Here is a 19,594-nt window from a genome sequence, read left to right on the forward strand (position 1 = left end):
CAAGGCGTCGACTTTCCGCCCGAGATCAGCAATGCCCTGGCGGACCTGCTCGGCAGCCCCTTGTCCAAAACTGGCAGTCGAATTGCGAGGCAAAAGTTTGTCAACGTCCCGAAGGCTTGATCGAGTGGCCGGGTTGGGATCGAGAACAGATAGCAGCATGTTTTTCTGCGGCGAACTGAGGCTACACGCACGCACACTGGCATGGAATGAAAAACCGGGCGCGGCGATTTTGCACACGACGTCTTCGTCACTTAAGTTGACGAATTCTTGCAGCTGGAGGTTGGGCGAGAACAGCTTCAGGATAAACACGCCCAAGCACCACACGTCGTACGATGGCGAAGCCTTGAGTGGACGCAGCCCGTTGACGATGCACTTGGCCATTTCAGGAGGGCAGTACTCTGGAGTGCAATGCAGCGGCATGTCCGCGTTCAGGGCGACCGTGTTTGCAAAGTCGATGAGCTTGATCTCCCCGCGACTAAACATCATGACGTTTTCAAGCGTCAGGTTGCCGTGGATGTAGCGGAGCGTGTGGACATATTCGAGTGCTTTCACCACGTGAAACACGCAGTTGTTCTTGTCGGTCGCGTACAGGCGATTCTGGGCAAACTTTTCCTTCATCGTGCACGCGCCGCGCTGTAGCACCAATGCTTTGCACGACCCAACACCGAGGAAGTCGACGTCGCCCCCCGCCCGCCACTCGACAATGTGATGCACAGCTTGTCCGGCGGTGCGGCTGCGGTTCACCTGTCGGAAAAAGTTGATTTCGGTCGTCGACGTCGTGAGTTTCACAACGACTTGATCGCTTTTCCTGTCGTGGTTGAATCCGTCAAACACGCAGTCGGCGATGCGGTCGTCGTGTATTTCCAAGTCGAACGATCCAGTCACGAAATACTGCTTCTCGACGCCTGCTGTCGGGTCAGTCGAGAGGGACAACGCGATCGATACCTTTGCGCAAGCGTTCGACGAGTCTCGTCAAGGAAGGGTCGCGGTCCAGCCACGGGAGGAGGTTCGTTTCAGGGGTCGCGCCGCGCATCTGCCCGCCCACCCCACCAACTTTTTTCCGATCAGCCTGTGACATCACAATATTTCAATTGTGCAGCCCGTTGGACAACTTTACAATCGCACGACGACCGGCCTGGTTTCCATCGTCGCCTGTACCACTGCTACGAAGACGGTGCGTTGCCGGTAGGTGGATTTTCGGCATTCCACTTGGTCTGCGGTGATCTGGGGCATCGGTGATGGTTCATCGTGTACCGAAGGACCACCCAGTGATCGACATCTCGGATGGACAGATGATGACGGTGAAGACGTTGAACCATGCAAAACCACTCGGCGTCCTCGGTAGAGTGTTTTCGCTTGGGACGAGATGGCAATGCAAACGTCTTTCCTGGACGAGACTTTTGCTCGTGTCTAGCCCATAGATATGCACAATCTTTGTTTCATCTAGCTCTTGAACATGTCCAATTGAAACAGCGACGCAACATCCAAGCGCTTCTCCTGGACGGCGCTGTCGGATGCCCCTTTGATTCCTTGAAACGCTTGCTGGATCCACGACGTTTTCTCCAGTTGAATGGCCACCACACGTTCCTCAATGGTGTGTTGAACAATAAACTTGAACACGTGGACGGGAGACGTTTGCCCCAACCGAAACACTCGGTCAATCGCTTGGTTTTCAATCGCAGTGTTCCACCACGGGTCTACTCGCTCCATCAAGAACAGAATGTAGAGCCTCATCGTCGTACCCAGCAGGAACACTTGGCATGCCTCCGTGATATTCAAACCCATGGATCCACTACGAAACGTGTTGAAAAAACAATTGAAACTGGCCAAGATACCATTTCAATGACATGAGGAGCACGGTTGCGTCGTCGTGTTCCTTGAACGCCGTCAAATTCTCGTCGCGTGTGGCTCGAGACATGGACCCATCGTACGTGATGCACGAAATACCATTGGCTTCAAGAACTTTCTTTGTGATCGCAAGCATCGACGTCCACTGGCTAAACACGACCGACTTGACGTGTTTCGGGGTCATTCGAAGCAATTTGATCAGCGCTTCCATCTTGGAACTCGGCACAACGTCGTCGAGTGTCGTTTGGTCAACAGGCGATGGTGGGGACACGTCTGCGACCAACTGCGATGCTTGAACGTCTTGTCGACACATCGGACAGCTCGGTTTTACTTGCAGCGCACATGAGATACATGGACGGCAAAAGAAGTGTCGGCACATGGTGATCACTCTGCGCATTGCACGTATGGAGTCATCGCGTGAATCGAAGGAAAACGATGAAAAATCAAGACTTACGCGTCTTTCAATGGGTCCATGCAAATAGCACATTCTTCACCGCTGTTGATAGCTTCTTGCAAGATTTCCACTAAACTCTGAACCGATTCGGAGGAGTAGTTCACCTCCGATTGCGTGTCTGGCCCCGCAAGCAATTTTCTCAAGTAGTGCGACGGACACAGACTCAAATGGTCGCACGTTTGGCGCAACCGCATCATCATTTCGAGCACGGTGGCATACTGTTTCTCAAACGAGTTGGTCTCGAGGAGTTGTTGGATGCGACGTTTTGCAGCAGTTTCAAGCTCGTCGTACTTGGCACGCTCGTCCGAGTTGAGGGTAATGGGATAGGAATAAACTGTGCAGGGTGGAAGGGCCACCATGGGCAGTCCGTTTGCTTGCCTCATGCCTACATAATGCGCATTCCATTTCGTGATGTGCGCACGTAAGGCATAAATTTACCTTTGGTGCGCCTTAGGGCGACATCTTTCATAAGAGCTTTGACAATTCGAATGCCATCGGGCTCTTCTCGTTTCAACGGCCTGATTGAATGAAAAATGAGGCACTGCCGTGTGAAATGCAACCGGTTCTACCTTCCAATGCTACGATTCCACCAGTACACATCGTCAAACGGTTTGTAGCGGAGAAATGAAACCAAAGCAGCCAAGTCATCGATCTTGTTGGTGATGGGCGTGCCACTCAATACCCATCGACTCGTCGCGTCGAGCTGAGACGCAGCTTTGAACATTTTTGTGTTCTTGCTCTTGATTAGGTGGCCTTCGTCAAGCACCACGCGCTCCCACTTCGTGCGGCGCAGCGGTCCTTCGTTTTCCGCCTCCAACGCCATGGTCTAGCATTGTAAACAATTGCAATGAAACAATCCTACAAGAGAAAACCGGGGTTGCGAAAAACCTCGTACCCCATATGTGGTCAATACAACGTCATATGCGTGCGCGTCGGCCGTGCTACCGAGACGTGTCTTGTCGTGGTGGAGAAATAGCTTCAGAGCACCAGGGTCGAAGTGGTCTTTGGCTTGATGCTGCCAATTCTGTACCACAGACAAGGGGCACACAATCAACGTGGCTTGCTTCGCCTTGGAGTGATGGCGAGAAGCCACAATCCAAGCCAACATTGTTAGCGTTTTACCAAGACCCATCTGCAGATTGCATGTGCATATTGTGATCAACAGGGCCAAACACGAAGAAAATACGTACGTCGTCCGCCAAGATTCCGCCGCGGCAGAGCTCCGGCGTGATGTATTGCTCGGTGTGGGTGGCTTCGTTGACGAAATACGGCTTGCCGTATCCTTCTTTGACGCATCGCCACAATTGGATCGACGATGTCACTTCAAAAGAAGGATTTTCGCGCTGATGAATCCATTGAAGAGCTTGTAGTTGATGGGGTAGAAGCGTCGATCGAAGGGATGAGGGAAGCTTCGACAAAGGCAACAAAGGCAGTTGGACCACGTCCACTTCCCCGGCAAAAAGTGAATCCTTCATTGACCCTTTCAATACCCCTGTGCGAGCATTTGAAACAAACCGCGCACCTTATCGTCGAGAGAAAAGCGACTTTTGCCCTTGAGCCCCGTGACATTTCCAGAAGAAGCACCGGCCTTGGGCGGTACCAAGCCGAAGTGCTTCAACGCATGCATGACTCGGTCCCGGTTGGCCTCTTGGCCATACACAGAGAGCAAAATCGGCATCGTGTATGTTCCAGGAGGAGCTATCCACAACAGTTAAATAAGCATCTTAATTCATAGGCACACGTACAAGGGCACACGCCTTCAATAGTCATGATGCCATTGTCCAAGAAAGGTGCAGACACGGCGGCCAAATCCCGGGGAAGATGGCCGACCATAACCCCAGACAAGTTGAACACCGCAATGGCATTACGGTCGTATTGGTTGGCCGGCTGACGCACCAAAGACACAGCTTCCTTTTTCCCCACACGACCAGTATAATGTTGAATGCCAACGATTTTATGCTTGAACGACCCGAGCAGCACCTGTTCCGGTGCCTGTGGGGTTTCGACTTCGATGACTTCCTCTGCATCATTTGTCGGGGCAGCGGACGCACCACCTAAGTTGATTGTTGCGAGGCTTCGAAGACCTCCAGATGCAAGGAGGTCGGACAAGTGGGCAGGGAGTGGCGGGTTCGTGACCTCGGCTCCGTCTGGCTGTTTCTTCTTTGCTGCAACTTTCTTGGTACGCTTCTTTGTATTTGGGGCGTCGTCATCTTGAGTCAAGTCAACCATTGCTGTCGACAGCGATGCGGTACGCAATGGCGGACTCGTGACGTTGACCACATCCGCCAGTCGTTTCTTCTCGTTTCGCTTCTTCAAAAGAGAAGCGTCATCATCTTCAGCCAAGTCTATCACCTCCGTTGACGCTTTTGCCTTTCGCTTCGAGGCAGGTGCCGTCGTGGGAGAGCCCAGTTGCCTTGGGATGCACGTCTTGAGTGTACCTGGCGTCGAAGATGCATCACCGCTGGGGTCTTTACGAGGACGATCTCTGCCTCGTTTCAATGGTGTTTCCGCGACGTCTACACCATGTCATCACCTCCAACGCTATCCACCGTCGCGTCCAACCGTACCCATCGTTTGGTTTGGGATCCGCGACATGGCGAAATTGGCGCACATACGTCATACGGATGAGTTTTCAGCTAACCGGATACACTTTTCAACTCTGTTTAGATTGTCGGGGTTTCGGGGTTCCCCAAGATATCGCCATTCACCACTCGGGCGGGGTTTCGGGGTTCCGGAGTAGAATATGTTCTCCACCTTGAGCGCGATAATCAGGATCTCCCGGGGTGCGTTCCGCTTGAGGTCGATATGCGTGACCAAATCAAGCCCAGGAGGCCGAGTCTCGATCGATCAAGGCTGTGTCTCGGCCTTTACCTTGCCGTACTTGCTATTCCCGTCGACGACATCGCGCAGATTTGTATATTTAAAACGTAGAAAACGTCTAAAACGGTTTTCTAAGAGTTAACTTGGAATTTGTATTCCAACGTTGAGGTACAATAACAAGGACCACCCGTTTTTAGTCGAATTTCGACCACGACCATTCTTTTCAGTTTTGAAACAAGTCGAAAGTACACCATGTTTGGTGGCGGGTTCGAATCGTTCTTTGGCCACGGCGGTGGCTACGAAGGTCACGGCGGCCCGTCCAAGCCTGTGGACAACTCGACTTTCTACGAGACTCTCGGTGTCCCCAAGAACGCCAGTGCCGCTGACATCAAGAAAGCGTACCGCAAGTTGGCGCTCAAGAACCACCCGGACAAGGGTGGTGACCCTGAACTGTTCAAGAACATCACTGTCGCGTACGAAGCGTTGTCGGACCCAGAAAAGCGTGAACTCTACGATCAATATGGTGAGGAAGGCCTGCAGCATGGTGGTGGTGGCGGTCACCATGGGGCCGATATGTTCTCCCAAATGTTCGGTGGTCGTGGGGGACGTCCTCGCGGCCCCCAACGTGGTGAAGACTTGACCCATCCCTTGAAAGTGTCGTTGGAAGACTTGTACAACGGCAAGACCGTAAAGCTTGCTGTGAACCGTGACGTTCTCTGTGGCGGATGCGCTGGTCGAGGTGGTCCCGAGGGTGCTGAAACCACGTGTGGGACTTGCAACGGACGCGGCATGCGCATTCAGCACCGCCAGATCGCGCCTGGAATGGTTCAACAGGTCCAGTCGGTGTGTCCCGACTGCCGTGGCCAAGGCAAGTCGATTCGCGAATCCGATCGATGCAAGGTGTGCAGAGGCAACAAGGTCACGAAGGAGCGCAAAGTGTTGGAAGTGCACATTGAAAAGGGTATGCGCAACGGCCAACGCATCACGTTCAGCGGCGAAGCAGACCAAAGCCCTGGCACCATTCCTGGCGACATCATCTTCGTCGTGCAGGAGAAGGAGCATGCTGTGTTCCAGCGCAAGGGAGGGAACCTCATTTTCGAGAAGAAGATCTCGCTCGTGGAAGCGTTGACTGGTTTCGAAACGATCGTCGAGCACTTGGACGGCCGCCACTTGCACGTAAAGTCTGTTCCGGGTGAAGTCATCAAACCGAACCAGTTCAAGGCTATCCAAGGTGAAGGCATGCCCCAGCACGGCAACCCTTTCGTGAAGGGCCAACTCGTGATCCTGTTCAAGGTCGAGTTCCCGACTCGGCTCAATGTCGACCAAACCCGCGTGCTCTTGAGTGTCTTCCAGCGACCCGCGCCCGTTGGCCGCTTCAGCGACTCTGAGGAAGCCTTCTTGACTGACTTTGACGCCGAAGCCGCTCAGGAACAAGCTCAGCGAGACGCGTACGACTCGGACGATGAGCGCGGCCAACCTCGCGGAGTCCAGTGCCAACAACAATAAGCATGTTCAATTTTTAATACTATCCATAGAGAGTTTGTCATGTGGTTGAACGCCTTTTCAGGTTGGTGTCAATAATCGACGAATATTGCAGCCAAACATTGGCAAATCTCGATGGATAGTTCAGCATGCACCTTACAACCGGCGGTCACGAATGCTACCAGAGAGGAGCGACGTCAAGCAAAGCACTCGCTAAGGCTGTGTAGCATTCAAACAACTTGGTGTACTATCCACTGCCCTCGTGCAACAATCGTCGGCAACAAGAATTTTTTAACTGTGTGTGGAGCGAATATCAAATTTGACAGGTTCGCGTATACGGCTGGAATGCACCGCAGTGGAGAAATTGCAATGGACTACACGAGCGATTCGAATGTATCGCAGGAAGATGCGTGGGCCGTGATCTCGGCATACTTCGAGGAGAAGGGTCTTGTTCGCCAGCAGCTGGATTCGTTCGACGAGTTCATCCAGAACACGATGCAGGAACTCATCGACGACTCGCGTGACATTCGCATCACGCCGGAAGCTCAGTACAATCCGGGCCAGAAGAGCAACCGGGTCACGGACACTATCTACCAAATCCAGTTCGGACAGATCTACTTGAGTAAGTGTACCATGACAGAGAGCGACGGGAGTACCTCTGTCATGTTTCCGCACGAAGCCCGTCTGCGAAACTTGACCTACTCGGCGCCATTGTATGTGGATGTGACGTGCCAAAAGTTCCAAGCTGGAACTGTTCCGATTGAGGAACAGGAGCCATATGAAGAAGAAACAACCGCAAAGGAGTTCATTGGAAGCATTCCCATTATGCTGCGGTCCAAGTACTGTGTGCTCACCGACAAATCCGACAAAGAATTGACTGAACTCAACGAGTGTGTATACGACCAAGGCGGGTACTTCGTCATCAACGGGAGCGAGAAAGTGCTGATTGCCCAAGAACGTATGAGTAACAACCACGTGTACTGCTTCAAGAAATCCAGCATCTCCAAGTACTCTTGGGTATGTGAAACCCGCAGTCACGTCGAGCGAGGCGCGCGCCCCACCTCGACCATGTACGTCCAAATGTATGCCAAGTCGGGGGGCAAGTCGGCGGTGTCCGGTCATCAGATTCGCGCGGTGATTCCGTACATTCGACAAGACATTCCCGTCGTCATCATCTTCCGAGCGCTGGGTTTCGTGGCTGATCGAGAAATCTTGGAGCACATTTGTTACGACTTCACGGACGTGGAGCTCATGGAGCGCTTCAAACCGTCGTTGGAGGAAGCGTTTGTCATCCAGGAGCAAGAAGTCGCACTGGATTTCATCGGACGTCGAGGGTCCGCCGTCAACGTGTCCAAGGCGGACCGTCTCAGGTACTTTGAGTTGAATTAGGCCACTCGCGTGATTTTATGTGATGTTTTGTGCCCGAGGTGTTTACCAGTATGCGAATTTTCACGACTGCTTTGATATTTTGGTATCGGCTGATCTCACCTTGACTCCCTTATTTCGACTGATCTTGTGCTGGACTTTGTGCATTGTGTGCAGCGCAAGATGGCCATGGAGCCTCTTTTGCAACGCCCGTGCAAGACGTGTTTTACAACATGGCGGGTTTTGCGGTGCTGAGATCGAACAGGAAATTGATCATCGCTACAACGTAGATATGCCCAAGACATTTTGCAAAAAGAAATGTTGCCACACGTGGGTGTGGAAGACCACAACGAGACCAAGAAGGCGTACTTTTTGGGATATGTCGTCCACAAGTTGCTCATGTGCTCGTTGGGGCGTTTGGGCGAAGATGACCGCGATCACTACGGGAACAAACGATTGGATTTGGCCGGTCCGTTGCTTGGCGGTCTCTTCCGCGTCCTCTTCAAAAAGCTCACCAAGGACGTCAAGGGGTACCTTCAAAAGTGCGTGGACGCCGGACGCGACTTCCAGCTCAGTTTGGCCATCAAGTCCAAAACCATTTCGAACGGGTTGCGCTACTCGTTGGCGACAGGCAATTGGGGCATGCAAAAGACTGCTTCCAAAGCCGGGGTGTCGCAAGTCCTGAATCGACTGACCTACGCTTCGTCCCTGTCCCATTTGCGTCGGTTGAACACGCCGTTGGGTCGAGAAGGCAAGCAAGCCAAGCCCCGTCAGCTCCACAACACCCATTGGGGCATGATCTGTCCGGCCGAAACCCCCGAAGGCCAGGCCGTTGGGCTTGTCAAGAACTTGGCACTGATGGCGTATATTTCTGTGGGGTCGCCCCAAGCTCCTATTTTGGAATTTCTTGAGGAATGGTCCACGGAAAACTTGGAAGAAATCACGGCGCAAATCATCCCGACCGCTACCAAGATATTTGTCAACGGGAACTGGGTCGGTGTCCATCGCGAACCCAATGAGCTCGTCAAGACGCTGCGGTCCCTTCGTCGGTACGATTGGACTGTATGGATCTGAATGGTGTTTTAGTTGGTTTTCCACCCGTCGAAGACGCTGAACTAAATATGTGTGCAGGTGCGTCGACATTGATGCGGAAGTGTCGGTGATTCGCGACTTGATGCAAAAGGAACTGCGCATTTACACGGACGCCGGACGTGTGTGTCGACCGCTCTTTATTGTCGAGAACAACCGTTTGCTGTTGCAAAAGCAGCACGTGGTCAAGCTACAAAACCACAAACACACGCACTTTCGTTGGCAAAACTTGCTCACGGAAGGGGTCGTCGAGCTCATCGATACGGAAGAAGAGGAAGTGTGCATGATTGCCATGGAACCCAAAGATTTGCGCAACGCGCGTTCGCTCTACACGCATTGTGAAATCCATCCATCGATGATATTGGGTAGGAGTACATATTGTTCGTTTGGGTGGATATTGACTTCCTTTTCTTACTTCCAGGTATTTGTGCGTCGATTATTCCGTTTCCCGATCACAACCAAAGTCCCCGTAACACGTACCAAAGTGCCATGGGAAAGCAAGCAATGGTTGGCATTTTCTCGGCACATGGACATGATGAAATGATGTTGCCATTAGGGTATTTACAGTTCAAACTTCAGAGCGCGCATGGACACCATGGCCAATATTTTAAACTACCCCCAGAAGCCTCTTGTGACGACGCGTGCGATGGAGTACCTGCATTTCCGAGAATTGCCCAGCGGGGTCAATGCGATTGTCGCGATTGCCACATACACAGGTTACAACCAGGAAGATTCGCTGATTATGAACCAAAGCGCCATCGATCGCGGTAGAGATGCCACTATTCTCAACACGAATATGCTCATCAAGATGTACAGGCCTCTTCCGATCAACCTTTTATCGATGCTACGTCGACCAAGAACGCAATAAATCCCCTCACGGCATTGGCGGCGGGTCTGGCTTCATGAACTCAGAGGAGTTTGAAAAACCGACGCGCGCCACGTGTATGCGTCTGAAGCACGGCTCGTACCACAAATTGGATGCGGATGGGCTTGTTGCCCCCGGTACCCGCGTGTCTGGCAGCGACATTATCATCGGAAAGACTTCTCCTTTGCCCAGCAGCGACGAGAATGGGCTGGAGGCACGCCACCAGAAGCGCGATGCGTCGACAACCCTCCGCACTCACGAAAACGGGATCATCGACTCGGTCATGCTCACGACCAACGCCGAGGGCTTCAAGTTTACCAAAGTGCGCTTCCGCAACATTCGCATCCCTCAAATTGGAGACAAGTTTGCGTCACGTCACGGGCAAAAGGGGACCATTGGAATGACATATCGGCAGGAAGACATGCCATTCACGATCGAAGGTATGCCATTGGTTTTTGTACAACTCTTTTCAATTCCGTCGTAGGCGTCACTCCCGATATCATTGTGAACCCCCACGCCATTCCGTCTCGTATGACGATTGGGCACTTGATCGAGTGTCTCCTGGGCAAAGTCAGTTCCCAAACGGGGGATGAAGGTGATGCGACTCCATTTACCGACGTGACCGTGCAGGCCATCTCCGACACGTTGCACAGCTTGGGGTACGCGTTGCTCGATCCGTTGTTTGCCAATAACCACCCTTTCGTGTGTAGATACCAGCGATTTGGCAACGAAGTGCTGTACAACGGGCACACGGGTCGTCGGTTGCAGGCGCAAATTTTCATCGGGCCGACCTTTTACCAGCGCCTCAAGCACATGGTGGACGACAAGATCCACTCGCGGTCGCGTGGGCCCGTGACCATGTTGACGCGGCAGCCGCTGGAAGGTCGTGCGCGCGAAGGTGGTCTCCGCATGGGGGAAATGGAACGCGATTGTTTGATATCGCATGGGTCGGCCAACTTTTTGATGGATCGGCTCTTTGCCAACTCGGACGCGTACCGAGTCCACGTCTGCGATCTCTGCGGCATCATCGCGATTGCAAACTTGCGGAAGATGACGTTTGAATGCCGCACATGCCGCAACAAGACGCAAATCTCGCAAGTGCATATTCCGTACAGTTGCAAGCTGCTCTTCCAAGAACTCATGGCGATGAGCATCGCCCCCCGCTTGTTCACGATGGGTAACCCCAACATCTCCGCCGTCAAAGCGTAAAACTCGCGCGTGTGCCTATCTTATCTCCCCCATGCGTTGTAATAATATAAGTACTGCGGCTTCACCACTCGTGCCCACAAGTTCACGAGTGCCACCATGTTGTCTCTGCCCCACTCATTTGTTGGTGTGGAGCTGCCATGATGGATTGCGCGAGTGACAGGAGCCCGAAGCACGGCGTGCTCGTCGCACGATGTGCCTCAAGCCAAGAGCGAGAGAGGTAAACTGGCTGAGCAGAAACTCCATTTCGACCAACTGACGTGGTCACTTACACCTTGGATGGTCGTGGTCACCTACTGCGCCGTCTTGACAAGGTTTTTCAAGAGCGAGATCACCGTCTTGACGAGGTTTTTCAAGAGCGAGATCATGTTTGGAGTGCCAGCAGCGATCAACTTTCCCATCGCGACGCCAGTTGTGTGGCCGGCCATGTCGCACAAGTCGAACGAACGCCACCCTTGCAACACTTGGATGAGAACGCCAACCACGACAAAGGTGCCGCCAACCCATGGCTCGTTGCGACCACCACTGCGTCACCACAGAAATGTCCACGGGGTGCGGCATCATCGACAAGTACAAGAGCAGCCCGACGCCACACGAGCCCACAACCCGCCACGCCTGCCGCACGAACATCGTGTTCCCACCCATGGAGCTATTTTGTGACACCGTTGGCATAGACTCGACGTCCAACCAACACACAACATTCGACGACCGAGTGGCAGCTCTCGGGGACCAGTTCCTCGTCTATCTTTGGCGATTCCATTACGATCTCTGGCCTACACGAGCCCGGTCGTTGGCACTGACAGCGTGGCTGCAGTCTAGCCAGGGACAGGGTCGCGACCCACATTTCTTCCCAGTACAACCGAGTAATCGCTTCATTGTGTTGGTTTGCTACACGTGGTCTAGATTAGTCTTGGGCTTGGCAAAGGACGCATTTGCGAGGCCCCTGCGACTGCTGTGGAAGTAGGCATCTTCCGCCGCGTATTCGTTGCGACATTCCATGAGGTCGGACAGATCTGTGCGCCGCACGGACCCAAATTGCCCCCGTGGCAAAGCCTCGAGGGCATCCAAGTCGGACTGCTGATCGGCGACACACACCTTCTTCGTCGTTTGATGTGGGAGTTGGGGTGCATGCACTGCAGTGGACGCATCGTGCGATACGACAGGCTCTTGGCCTCCGTATCGCCCGCGCGGCACGAGATTCTCCGTGGCATCGGGGTTGCCTCGGTAGATGGACTTGATGTGGGCGTTAAAGACAATCGAGATCACGTGCAGCATGGCATTGAGAAACGCAACCACGACTGCGATTTGATAGTATATGCACTTGACGTACGTCGACGCAGTACAGTCCAAAGCAGGTGCCAGAACGCACGCGACGACGAAGTAGAGACCGGCAAGAAACCCATCGGCACACCGTTCCAAGAGCGGTTCCATCTTGATTCGTGACAATACGACTTCAAACACGACGTGGACCACTCCGAACGCGATGCTGAACGCCGCCGCAATCGCCAGGAAAAAGTGTGATGTGGTCGCGGGGAAGTACTCCTTCGAATCGAAACCGAGGGGTTCGTTGGCCAGAGCCACGCCACGATACGAATTAAGGATGCACACGAGGATGATCGCACCACTGCCTCCCTGCAGGACGCGGAGAAGCATGCTCACTCGCGCGATCAGCGCGGCGCGGACTCGGCTCATCGGGCCAGTTTGTCAATTTCGGTGCATCAAACACAGAGCATCCGGATAATTTTTATCCGTATAACCTCAGCGGTGCTATACACATGGAAGTGCGTTGCGCACTAGGAGGTCCGCTCGTCCATGCTCGAGAGGATTCCTACGCGGTGGAAGGGAGGCCTGGCAATGCACCATGGACGCTCAGAGAAGCTCGTTGCCTCTGATCGACGTTCGATTGCTTCCGCCTCTGCACCTTGGCGCCACAAAACACGGGGAGACTGTTCGTGCTAGAAATTGTGACGTGGGAGATGCAATGTTGCGTGAAAGGGAGGCGCCTCCCAAAGCGTTGCCGAGGTATGTTCCTTATGCTGGAATACGTGTGAGCGCCCATTCGCACCAATGGTGGGAACATCAGTGTACGTCACTTTCAAAAGAAGGCACATATCATATCACAGCACAAACGCGCTTGTTAGCCCAGTTCGAGGCGCAGAGACAGGAGTGGATCGCGTGAACTGCTGCTGTTTGGACGGCAGCGCACCAGCTGACCTGCACGATAGTAGCATGCGATTCCGCACATCGTCCACTTCGACTTGGTTGCCTACCGAGACGAAATCATCCAGGTCAACTGCCTCCATCCCACGAGAATTGCATCGATACCGCGGCTCCAGAACGTCTCCATTTCTTGTCGAAAGGACGGACTCAATCCAGTTGGATCGGCACGCCATGATGGCGTCTCTGTCGAGTGGGGCGATGGAAAAGGCTTGGCCAACGCGGACATCGCGACGGGAGGTGGTGGTTGCACGAGTGGGGTGTCGACATGGTGTCTTGGCAGGCGTGGCATTGGTCGGACGACGGCTGGCGCGCGCTGCTTACGTCGGTTCGTCTCCATAAAGCATCGCATTTCTTCGTGGAGGCGTCTTTCTCGCTCGTCCAGTTGCGCCGCTTGCTTTTGTACGCGATGCCTCTCGTCTTGGACTTGACTCACCAGCGTTGCAGCATCTCGCATGGCGTCCTACCCAGAGCTGAGCTGGATCGAAAACATCATGGTTGTACCTTGGCCTGCGCCTCCATCGCCGCGCTCTGCTCGGACGCAGCCCTCACCTTTTGCGCCATCTCCTCGATCCGGCTCGCCGCGGCCTGCAGGCGTTCCTTCTCGCCCTCGAGCTGGAGCTGGTACGCCGCCAGAGCCTCCATTTCGTCTGAATGATTCCGCACCAAGGTTTCAAACGCCGCCGTCTCTTGCCGCACGCGATGGAGTTTTTCGTCGATGCGCTGCTTCTCCATGTGGAGCTTCTCCTGGGTAAGTCGCTGGTCTCGCAGCGCTTCTTCCTGCTGCGCAGCAAATGCCTACAGCTCATGTTCAGCCATTTCCCGAATTCATTGTGACTTCGCACCGCCCGAGCAAAGTGGAGTTGCCGCTCTTCTTCCACGAGTTGCTCCCGCCGCGTGTGCAGCCTCGCCTCGGCCACCCGAATATCTTGAATATAGGCGCCTACACAAATCCAGTGAGCCACAAGCACACAAGCAAAGCAACGTACTCAGGGTTTGCGTCACGACGCGCGTGTTCGAGTCCGTGCGTTCTTGGAGCAGTGTCGTCTGCGACTGAAAATGTAGCGCGAGTTCATCCAGCCGCGATTGTTCGGCCCGCAGGCGCTCTTTCTCTTCAAGGTGCTCGCCGCGAAGTGTGCGCATCGTCCCTTCCATGGCACTCAGGAGCGCTAGAATACTTGTGGAAGCAAACGATGGGCATGGAAGGCAGCCAACCCTGGAGACGATGGCATTCTTCCTGCGAGCGATGCATGAACGCTTTGCAGCTCCCTTCCATGTCAAGTAACACCCTCGCGCGGGTTTCAGTTTCCCCCATCGCCCGCATTTCCAGCTCGCTTTTTCCCCCTACGACGTTTTCTTGCAACACCTACCGCGTTGCTGAGCAACTGCACCCATTCATGACGGTATACCTTGAGTCCACTCACAGCAGCGCGGACTTGCGTCAACAACCGTTCGAGAGCATCCTTCTCGGCATGTCGTTGCTCTTCGACCAGCCATCGTTGCTGGTGCAACGCCTCTTGCTCTCGTTCATGCTGCATGCGCTGAAATCTCTCGACACTTTGCGAATGCAGTGACTGCTCTTTGACCAAGTCCCGCTGACACGCTGCCAGACTCGCTTGGGTCGTCGAGAGCGTCCCGCGAAAGGAGCTATTCTCAATCTGGAGCTCCTTTACCAGGGCTTGAAGGGGTCCTACTTCGATGGCTTGAACTCGCAGAGTCGCCAGTTCTTGCGACAGCGCCTGGCATCCACCCCAATGAATGCAATGAACCCATCAGGTCGAACGCACCTGTTTGTCGGCTATACTTGCATTCAATTGCTCCAGCCTCCTGGCAGACTCTGCTCCAACCCGCGCTAAATCGTCGCGCAGCGTCGCTTCCGTTTGCCGCAGCACTGCCACGTCGTTCGTGAGTGTCTTGGCGAGCTCGGATTCCGCGCTGAGGTTTGCAGTCACCTAAGCAACGGGGTCGGTCCATGAGACTAGTTTGATCCGGGATCCACGAATATACCGTGGCGTGGTCCGATTGCAGCATGGCGAGAGCAACGTTGGCAGCAGTTAACTGGGTCGTCAGTGATGCCACCATGTCTTGGCTTTGGGCCAACTGGTTGGTCATAAACGCAGGCACGATGGACGCATCGTCGTTCAAGAAGGATGCGCGGGAGGATGGACTGGTCCGTTTCGGAGACGAGTTGCTCGGTTTCTACGAGAGTTGCTCGTCACCAACGAGCCACGGCAAGCGCCACCACGTACAGCTTTTTCGTCCACAGCCGACGGAACCAGAATGGACGGACGAGGAGGTGACGCTGGTTTCTAGAACGATGTCGCTTCCAACACGGAGGAGGTTCGCGTAGGCGTACCTTGTCCGGGGAGTTTCGACTCGACGTGGCGTCGACCGACGGCTGATCGCTGTCCGCAGCCTGCGTTGCTGCTGGCTTGGAGGTTGGTGTGCTCGGTCGCTGTGGACTGGGCTCTTTGACTGGAGAAGGTTGCCGAAGAGGAGAGTTGCTGCGGTCTTGAATTTCCACTTGAAGCGTTGCTCGCACAGGACTGTCTGGTTTTGCAACGCTCAGAGCTGGAGATGCGAGTTGCTCTGCAACAAGAATCGGCTCAACTGGAATTGGTGGAGCAACGGGTGGCTCGATGGAGGACTTGGGTGGCGAAAGCGGCGGCGGTGCCGCAACTGGTTCAGGTGGTGGTGGCTCCACGACTCGAGGTGGCAGGTTCGCCAGTGCTTGCGTCTTTTTCACCCATGGAAAAGCAGGCAAGTCGTCGTCATCGGCAGGCTTCGACCCTTCCTTCTTCTCGGAGGATTTCGTATCTGCAGTCGTTGAGTTTCGATCCTTCTTCACCCAAGGGAACTCTGGTAAATCCGACTCGACTTTTGGGTCTGGTTTGGGTGGCTTTTCTGGCTTGACTTGGTCACGCTCTTCTATGACCTTCTTCTTCATCCATGGAAACTGTGGCGGGGTTTCGTCTAGGACTTCCGTCGGGAGAGTCGATTTGGCTTTCATCCATGGAAAGGTCGGGGTGTCGTCGCCTGCGGTGGCGGCAGAGGGTTGCGCTGCATCGGCGCCCCCACGTCGCCCTCTGCCGCTCCGTCCAGTGCCCCCTCCCGTAGTCGTTGCAAACGGATCGTCTACAGACGGACTATTTGTGGCAGGCTTGTCGAGTTGTGTTTGGCTAGGCGGTTCGTTGAACAAGTCATCGTCCACGCGATCCGCCGCTCCTCTGGCAAAGGGACTGGCCATTGCCGGTTGCTTGCTGTCGTCTGCGTTGGCTCTGCCGCCGCGGTGTGTTGCGGCGGTCTCATCGCGATGTCTTCCCAACGGGTTACTGAATGGATCACTGCTGGTCGACTTGACATCTTTTGCTGCGAACGGATCCACATCGTCATCGTTTGAGGTGCGCCGCCCCCGACCTTTTGGGCGGTCCCCGCGCCAACTGCCCCCTCCGGCGTCCTTGTTTTTGTCGGACGGCTCGTCGAAGAAGGACGCTGCAATGGCGCCCGTTTCCGTCGGTGGGGATGACGGAGCGGGCGACGGGGGCTTTTCCTCCTGGTAGAGTTGTTTGTCTGGGGAATCCATCTTGGACGACTGGAACTCCGACGCATCGAATCCCAACGCTTTCGCGAACTCGTCGTCAAGGTTCTTCATGGACGTTTTGGGTTTGGGAGGACGTGGAATGTCGTCGTCGTGGGTGAAGGTGGCCTTGGGAGGCTTGCCGGGCGACGTGGACTCGTCCAAGTCGTTTCCCTTGTCCTTCTGCCTCCACCATATGAATCGTCGCCACCGTCGATCGCCAGTCAGCGTACCTTTTTCTTCTTGGACTTGTCCTTGGCCTTTTTGGGCTTTTTTGGCGAGGATTTCGGCCGGGGGGTGTCGCTGAGCAGATCGTCCAGATCAAAGTCGTCCATGTTGTCGTCTCCCGACGTCGGCTTTGTCCCGATCGAGATGAGACCACCGGTTAAGTCGTCCTTCTTGGACGACTTGTCTGCCTTCTGGCCGAGCGGAATCAAGCTCCCCAGCGACGACGACATCCCTCACGGAGCGTCGCTTCAAGCACGTCCCGAGGCAGTTTCGTCGGCGAAGGACCCCGAAACCCCGACATCGTCAAGATGATTGTTGGACGAACGTCGCGAACACGGCGACACACAATGCCGTGGCGATGGAGTCACGCAGTCGGGATGCCTCGAGGAATACATCGTAGCCAAGGCATCACCGGCAAGGTGGCTGCCGAGCTCGTGCGGGATATCCTCGGGATGCTTCACTCACTGTGGCGTAAGTGTCCATATACATAGTACGTTGTGTTGTACTAAAGTACGTTGTACTGGTATGCCCAACTTACGGCGTAATAGTATTGGATGGGACGGCAATTTATCCGCGACGAAAGTTGTCGTCGAGACGAGCAATTTCTCGACAACGGCGGCCGAGTGCCATGAGCAACGACGCATCGTTTCTCCACGTGCCACACCCGACCAAGGCCGAGGCGAGAAAGAGAGACGAGCTCTCGCACCGAACGAACGAAGGCCAGAAAGCGAAGCGGTTGCTCAACGACATCAACCTAGCACGGAGTGACATACCGGCCTTCGGGATCATTGACTCGAGCATTGTGAAGGCCAAGGAACAGTCGTACGGGAGGCAGTGGTTTGAGGTGCTGCAAAAGTTGGAGGCGACGGAAGCCCGGCGTCGGACGAATCCAAACTGGTTTCGCAAAGGCACAAATGACACGCTAGACGTGGTGGTGCAGCAGCTGCACGATCGAACGCCAACTCTCGAGATTCCTCCCAACACGTCGGGGGATTCGTCGGTGCACGTCAACTCGGTCATCGTCGCGCTGTCATGTGAATCCCCGCCCGTGGGGAGTCCGCAATTTAACGCGTGGCCAGTGTTTGGCGGTGTGTGCTACAATGCTTTCCCTTCCCGCACGACGCAATGGGAGGCGCGCCCCATGACCTGTCATCCCCTGACCCGCGGAATCACCATGAATTGGATCACCAACATGCTCTACGCAATCGTGGACGTGCTCATCGCGTACTGCGAGGCACCACTGCCGCCACTCGCCCCTGACATGTACCGCTCGATTCCAATTGCCACGGCCGTTCCTGCCAGCGACGCCCATTTGTTTCAGGACACACAGTGCGATATCCACGTCGTCCACTTGCCCCATTTGAAGACGTACCATTTGGCCAAGTACACGAAACTCGTGCTAAACGTGGCAGCGGCGGCGGCATACGAAAACAGCATCACGTTGCGGCGGCACGGCCATGGCCGCGAGCAGGACCGAGGCACCTCTGAGGCATTTCGCGCGACCAACAGTCGAGATACCATCCTGCTGATGCATCGACAGTCGCGGTATGGAAAGGAAGTGGGGTACTTTGACACCGAGTGGATGCTGTCCCGGCAATTCGTCGACATGACGATGCATGCCAACCCGTCGATCCAAGAGCGGTACTGCTCGGTGGCGTGTTCAATGACGAGGGATGCGAAGGAGTCCCGCGTGCAGCGTGAGCAGTTCACAAACGAGTGGGCGACCTGGAGCGTGTACCAGAAGCGTCGCGGCCCGGATGGAGAAGAAGTCGCCGAACTCATTGAAATGGCAGTGTCGATGGGCGTGCAAGACGCCGACACGAACGAGTTTGTCCCGTACGACGAGAAACTACCAAATGAGGCGCTGTCCCCAAATGAGCGGTTCAATGTCCTCGTGGACAAGCTCAAAGAGTACTACAAAGCGGCATTTGCCCGCGACACGAACGAGCTGCTCGAGCACTTGCGAGAGCTTCCACCAAGCGAGGGCTCTGTTTCATCTCGAACGGACGAACCCCCAGGTCAAATGGACCCTCTTCACACTGTTGTTCGCGAAGCCAACCCACGGGTGCCTCAAGCAGCGCTTCCAGACACTACTTTGCCGCCACCGAGAGTACACCAACGACGGAAACGATCTCGTCGCGACGATGTGTTCGAAGCGGCCAAGGTGCTGTGCACGAGGTACGCCAGCGACTTCAAACCGGACGAATTGGCTCGCGTGGCGAATGTGTTTTCCAACCACGCCCTGGATGCCACTATCTTTTTGGGTCTGGGCGATACTCCCGTGCAGAAAGCGTGGGTCGCCGACATCGTCAAGACCTTTCATCATGACTGATGCGGTGCGAATGACGACGGAGTCAGAGCACGCGGTATCGCTCCGAGCAAGGCTGTCGCGTGTGGAGAAGATGCCAGTCAGTGGAAAGAGAATCGCGCGTTGGTTCCTATT

General features: G+C 54.8%; 8 protein-coding genes across 8 annotated transcripts; 3 read left to right on the forward strand and 5 right to left on the reverse strand.

The window, feature by feature from the left end:
• Positions 1 to 100: 100 nt before the first annotated feature.
• Positions 101 to 1,078, reverse strand: H310_10008 (hypothetical protein; the record flags this gene model as incomplete). The annotated part of the gene is made up of 3 exons (XM_008876245.1): positions 101 to 181; positions 238 to 905; positions 946 to 1,078. 3 exons carry the CDS (start codon positions 1,076 to 1,078, stop codon positions 101 to 103), a joined length of 882 nt encoding a protein of 293 aa, XP_008874467.1.
• Positions 1,079 to 1,313: 235 nt separating this feature from the next.
• On the reverse strand, positions 1,314 to 4,897 carry H310_10009 (hypothetical protein; the record flags this gene model as incomplete). The annotated part of the gene is made up of 11 exons (XM_008876246.1): positions 1,314 to 1,697; positions 1,743 to 1,792; positions 1,836 to 2,237; positions 2,303 to 2,687; positions 2,741 to 2,820; positions 2,872 to 3,128; positions 3,198 to 3,434; positions 3,493 to 3,771; positions 3,825 to 4,000; positions 4,048 to 4,818; positions 4,870 to 4,897. The coding sequence occupies 11 exons, from the start codon at positions 4,895 to 4,897 to the stop codon at positions 1,444 to 1,446; spliced, it is 2,919 nt and encodes a 972-aa protein (XP_008874468.1). The 3' UTR covers positions 1,314 to 1,443.
• Positions 4,898 to 5,360: 463 nt separating this feature from the next.
• On the forward strand, positions 5,361 to 6,679 carry H310_10010 (hypothetical protein). The gene has a single exon (XM_008876247.1). The coding sequence runs from the start codon at positions 5,375 to 5,377 to the stop codon at positions 6,626 to 6,628; it is 1,254 nt and encodes a 417-aa protein (XP_008874469.1). The 5' UTR covers positions 5,361 to 5,374; the 3' UTR covers positions 6,629 to 6,679.
• A 284-nt stretch (positions 6,680 to 6,963) lies between these two features.
• On the forward strand, positions 6,964 to 11,245 carry H310_10011 (hypothetical protein). The gene is made up of 8 exons (XM_008876248.1): positions 6,964 to 7,974; positions 8,260 to 9,018; positions 9,101 to 9,423; positions 9,480 to 9,565; positions 9,615 to 9,825; positions 9,875 to 10,363; positions 10,408 to 10,582; positions 10,634 to 11,245. The coding sequence occupies exons 1-8, from the start codon at positions 6,974 to 6,976 to the stop codon at positions 11,130 to 11,132; spliced, it is 3,543 nt and encodes a 1,180-aa protein (XP_008874470.1). The 5' UTR covers positions 6,964 to 6,973; the 3' UTR covers positions 11,133 to 11,245.
• Positions 11,246 to 11,422: 177 nt separating this feature from the next.
• On the reverse strand, positions 11,423 to 11,759 carry H310_10012 (hypothetical protein; the record flags this gene model as incomplete). The annotated part of the gene is made up of 2 exons (XM_008876249.1): positions 11,423 to 11,654; positions 11,704 to 11,759. The coding sequence occupies 2 exons, from the start codon at positions 11,757 to 11,759 to the stop codon at positions 11,423 to 11,425; spliced, it is 288 nt and encodes a 95-aa protein (XP_008874471.1).
• A 70-nt stretch (positions 11,760 to 11,829) lies between these two features.
• On the reverse strand, positions 11,830 to 12,843 carry H310_10013 (hypothetical protein). Its single transcript, XM_008876250.1, has one exon. The coding sequence runs from the start codon at positions 12,819 to 12,821 to the stop codon at positions 12,018 to 12,020; it is 804 nt and encodes a 267-aa protein (XP_008874472.1). The 5' UTR covers positions 12,822 to 12,843; the 3' UTR covers positions 11,830 to 12,017.
• Positions 12,844 to 13,246: 403 nt separating this feature from the next.
• Positions 13,247 to 17,381, reverse strand: H310_10014 (hypothetical protein; the record flags this gene model as incomplete). Its single annotated transcript, XM_008876251.1, has 12 exons — positions 13,247 to 13,395; positions 13,455 to 13,809; positions 13,851 to 14,144; positions 14,192 to 14,289; positions 14,336 to 14,515; positions 14,562 to 14,712; positions 14,756 to 15,085; positions 15,134 to 15,298; positions 15,354 to 15,545; positions 15,596 to 15,655; positions 15,703 to 17,106; positions 17,157 to 17,381. 12 exons carry the CDS (start codon positions 17,379 to 17,381, stop codon positions 13,247 to 13,249), a joined length of 3,603 nt encoding a protein of 1,200 aa, XP_008874473.1.
• Positions 17,382 to 17,722: 341 nt separating this feature from the next.
• On the forward strand, positions 17,723 to 19,594 carry H310_10015 (hypothetical protein). The gene has a single exon (XM_008876252.1). It carries the CDS (start codon positions 17,780 to 17,782, stop codon positions 19,481 to 19,483), a length of 1,704 nt encoding a protein of 567 aa, XP_008874474.1. The 5' UTR covers positions 17,723 to 17,779; the 3' UTR covers positions 19,484 to 19,594.

This window comes from Aphanomyces invadans (assembly GCF_000520115.1).
Source record: "Aphanomyces invadans strain NJM9701 unplaced genomic scaffold supercont1.24, whole genome shotgun sequence".
NCBI lineage: Eukaryota > Oomycota > Saprolegniomycetes > Saprolegniales > Verrucalvaceae > Aphanomyces > Aphanomyces invadans.

Bases quoted from the DNA above. Each gene is read 5' to 3' on its own strand.
- H310_10010 (XM_008876247.1), top strand. From the start codon at position 5,375: ATGTTTGGTGGCGGGTTCGAATCGTTCTTTGGCCACGGCGGTGGCTAC.
- H310_10011 (XM_008876248.1), top strand. From the start codon at position 6,974: ATGGACTACACGAGCGATTCGAATGTATCGCAGGAAGATGCGTGGGCC. The intron at 9,424-9,479 runs GTAGGAGTACAT...TCTTACTTCCAG, and splicing joins CCATCCATCGATGATATTGG to GTATTTGTGCGTCGATTATT. The intron at 10,583-10,633 runs GTACGCGTTGCT...TTTCGTGTGTAG, and splicing joins GACACGTTGCACAGCTTGGG to ATACCAGCGATTTGGCAACG.
- H310_10013 (XM_008876250.1), bottom strand. From the start codon at position 12,821: ATGAGCCGAGTCCGCGCCGCGCTGATCGCGCGAGTGAGCATGCTTCTC.
- H310_10015 (XM_008876252.1), top strand. From the start codon at position 17,780: ATGAGCAACGACGCATCGTTTCTCCACGTGCCACACCCGACCAAGGCC.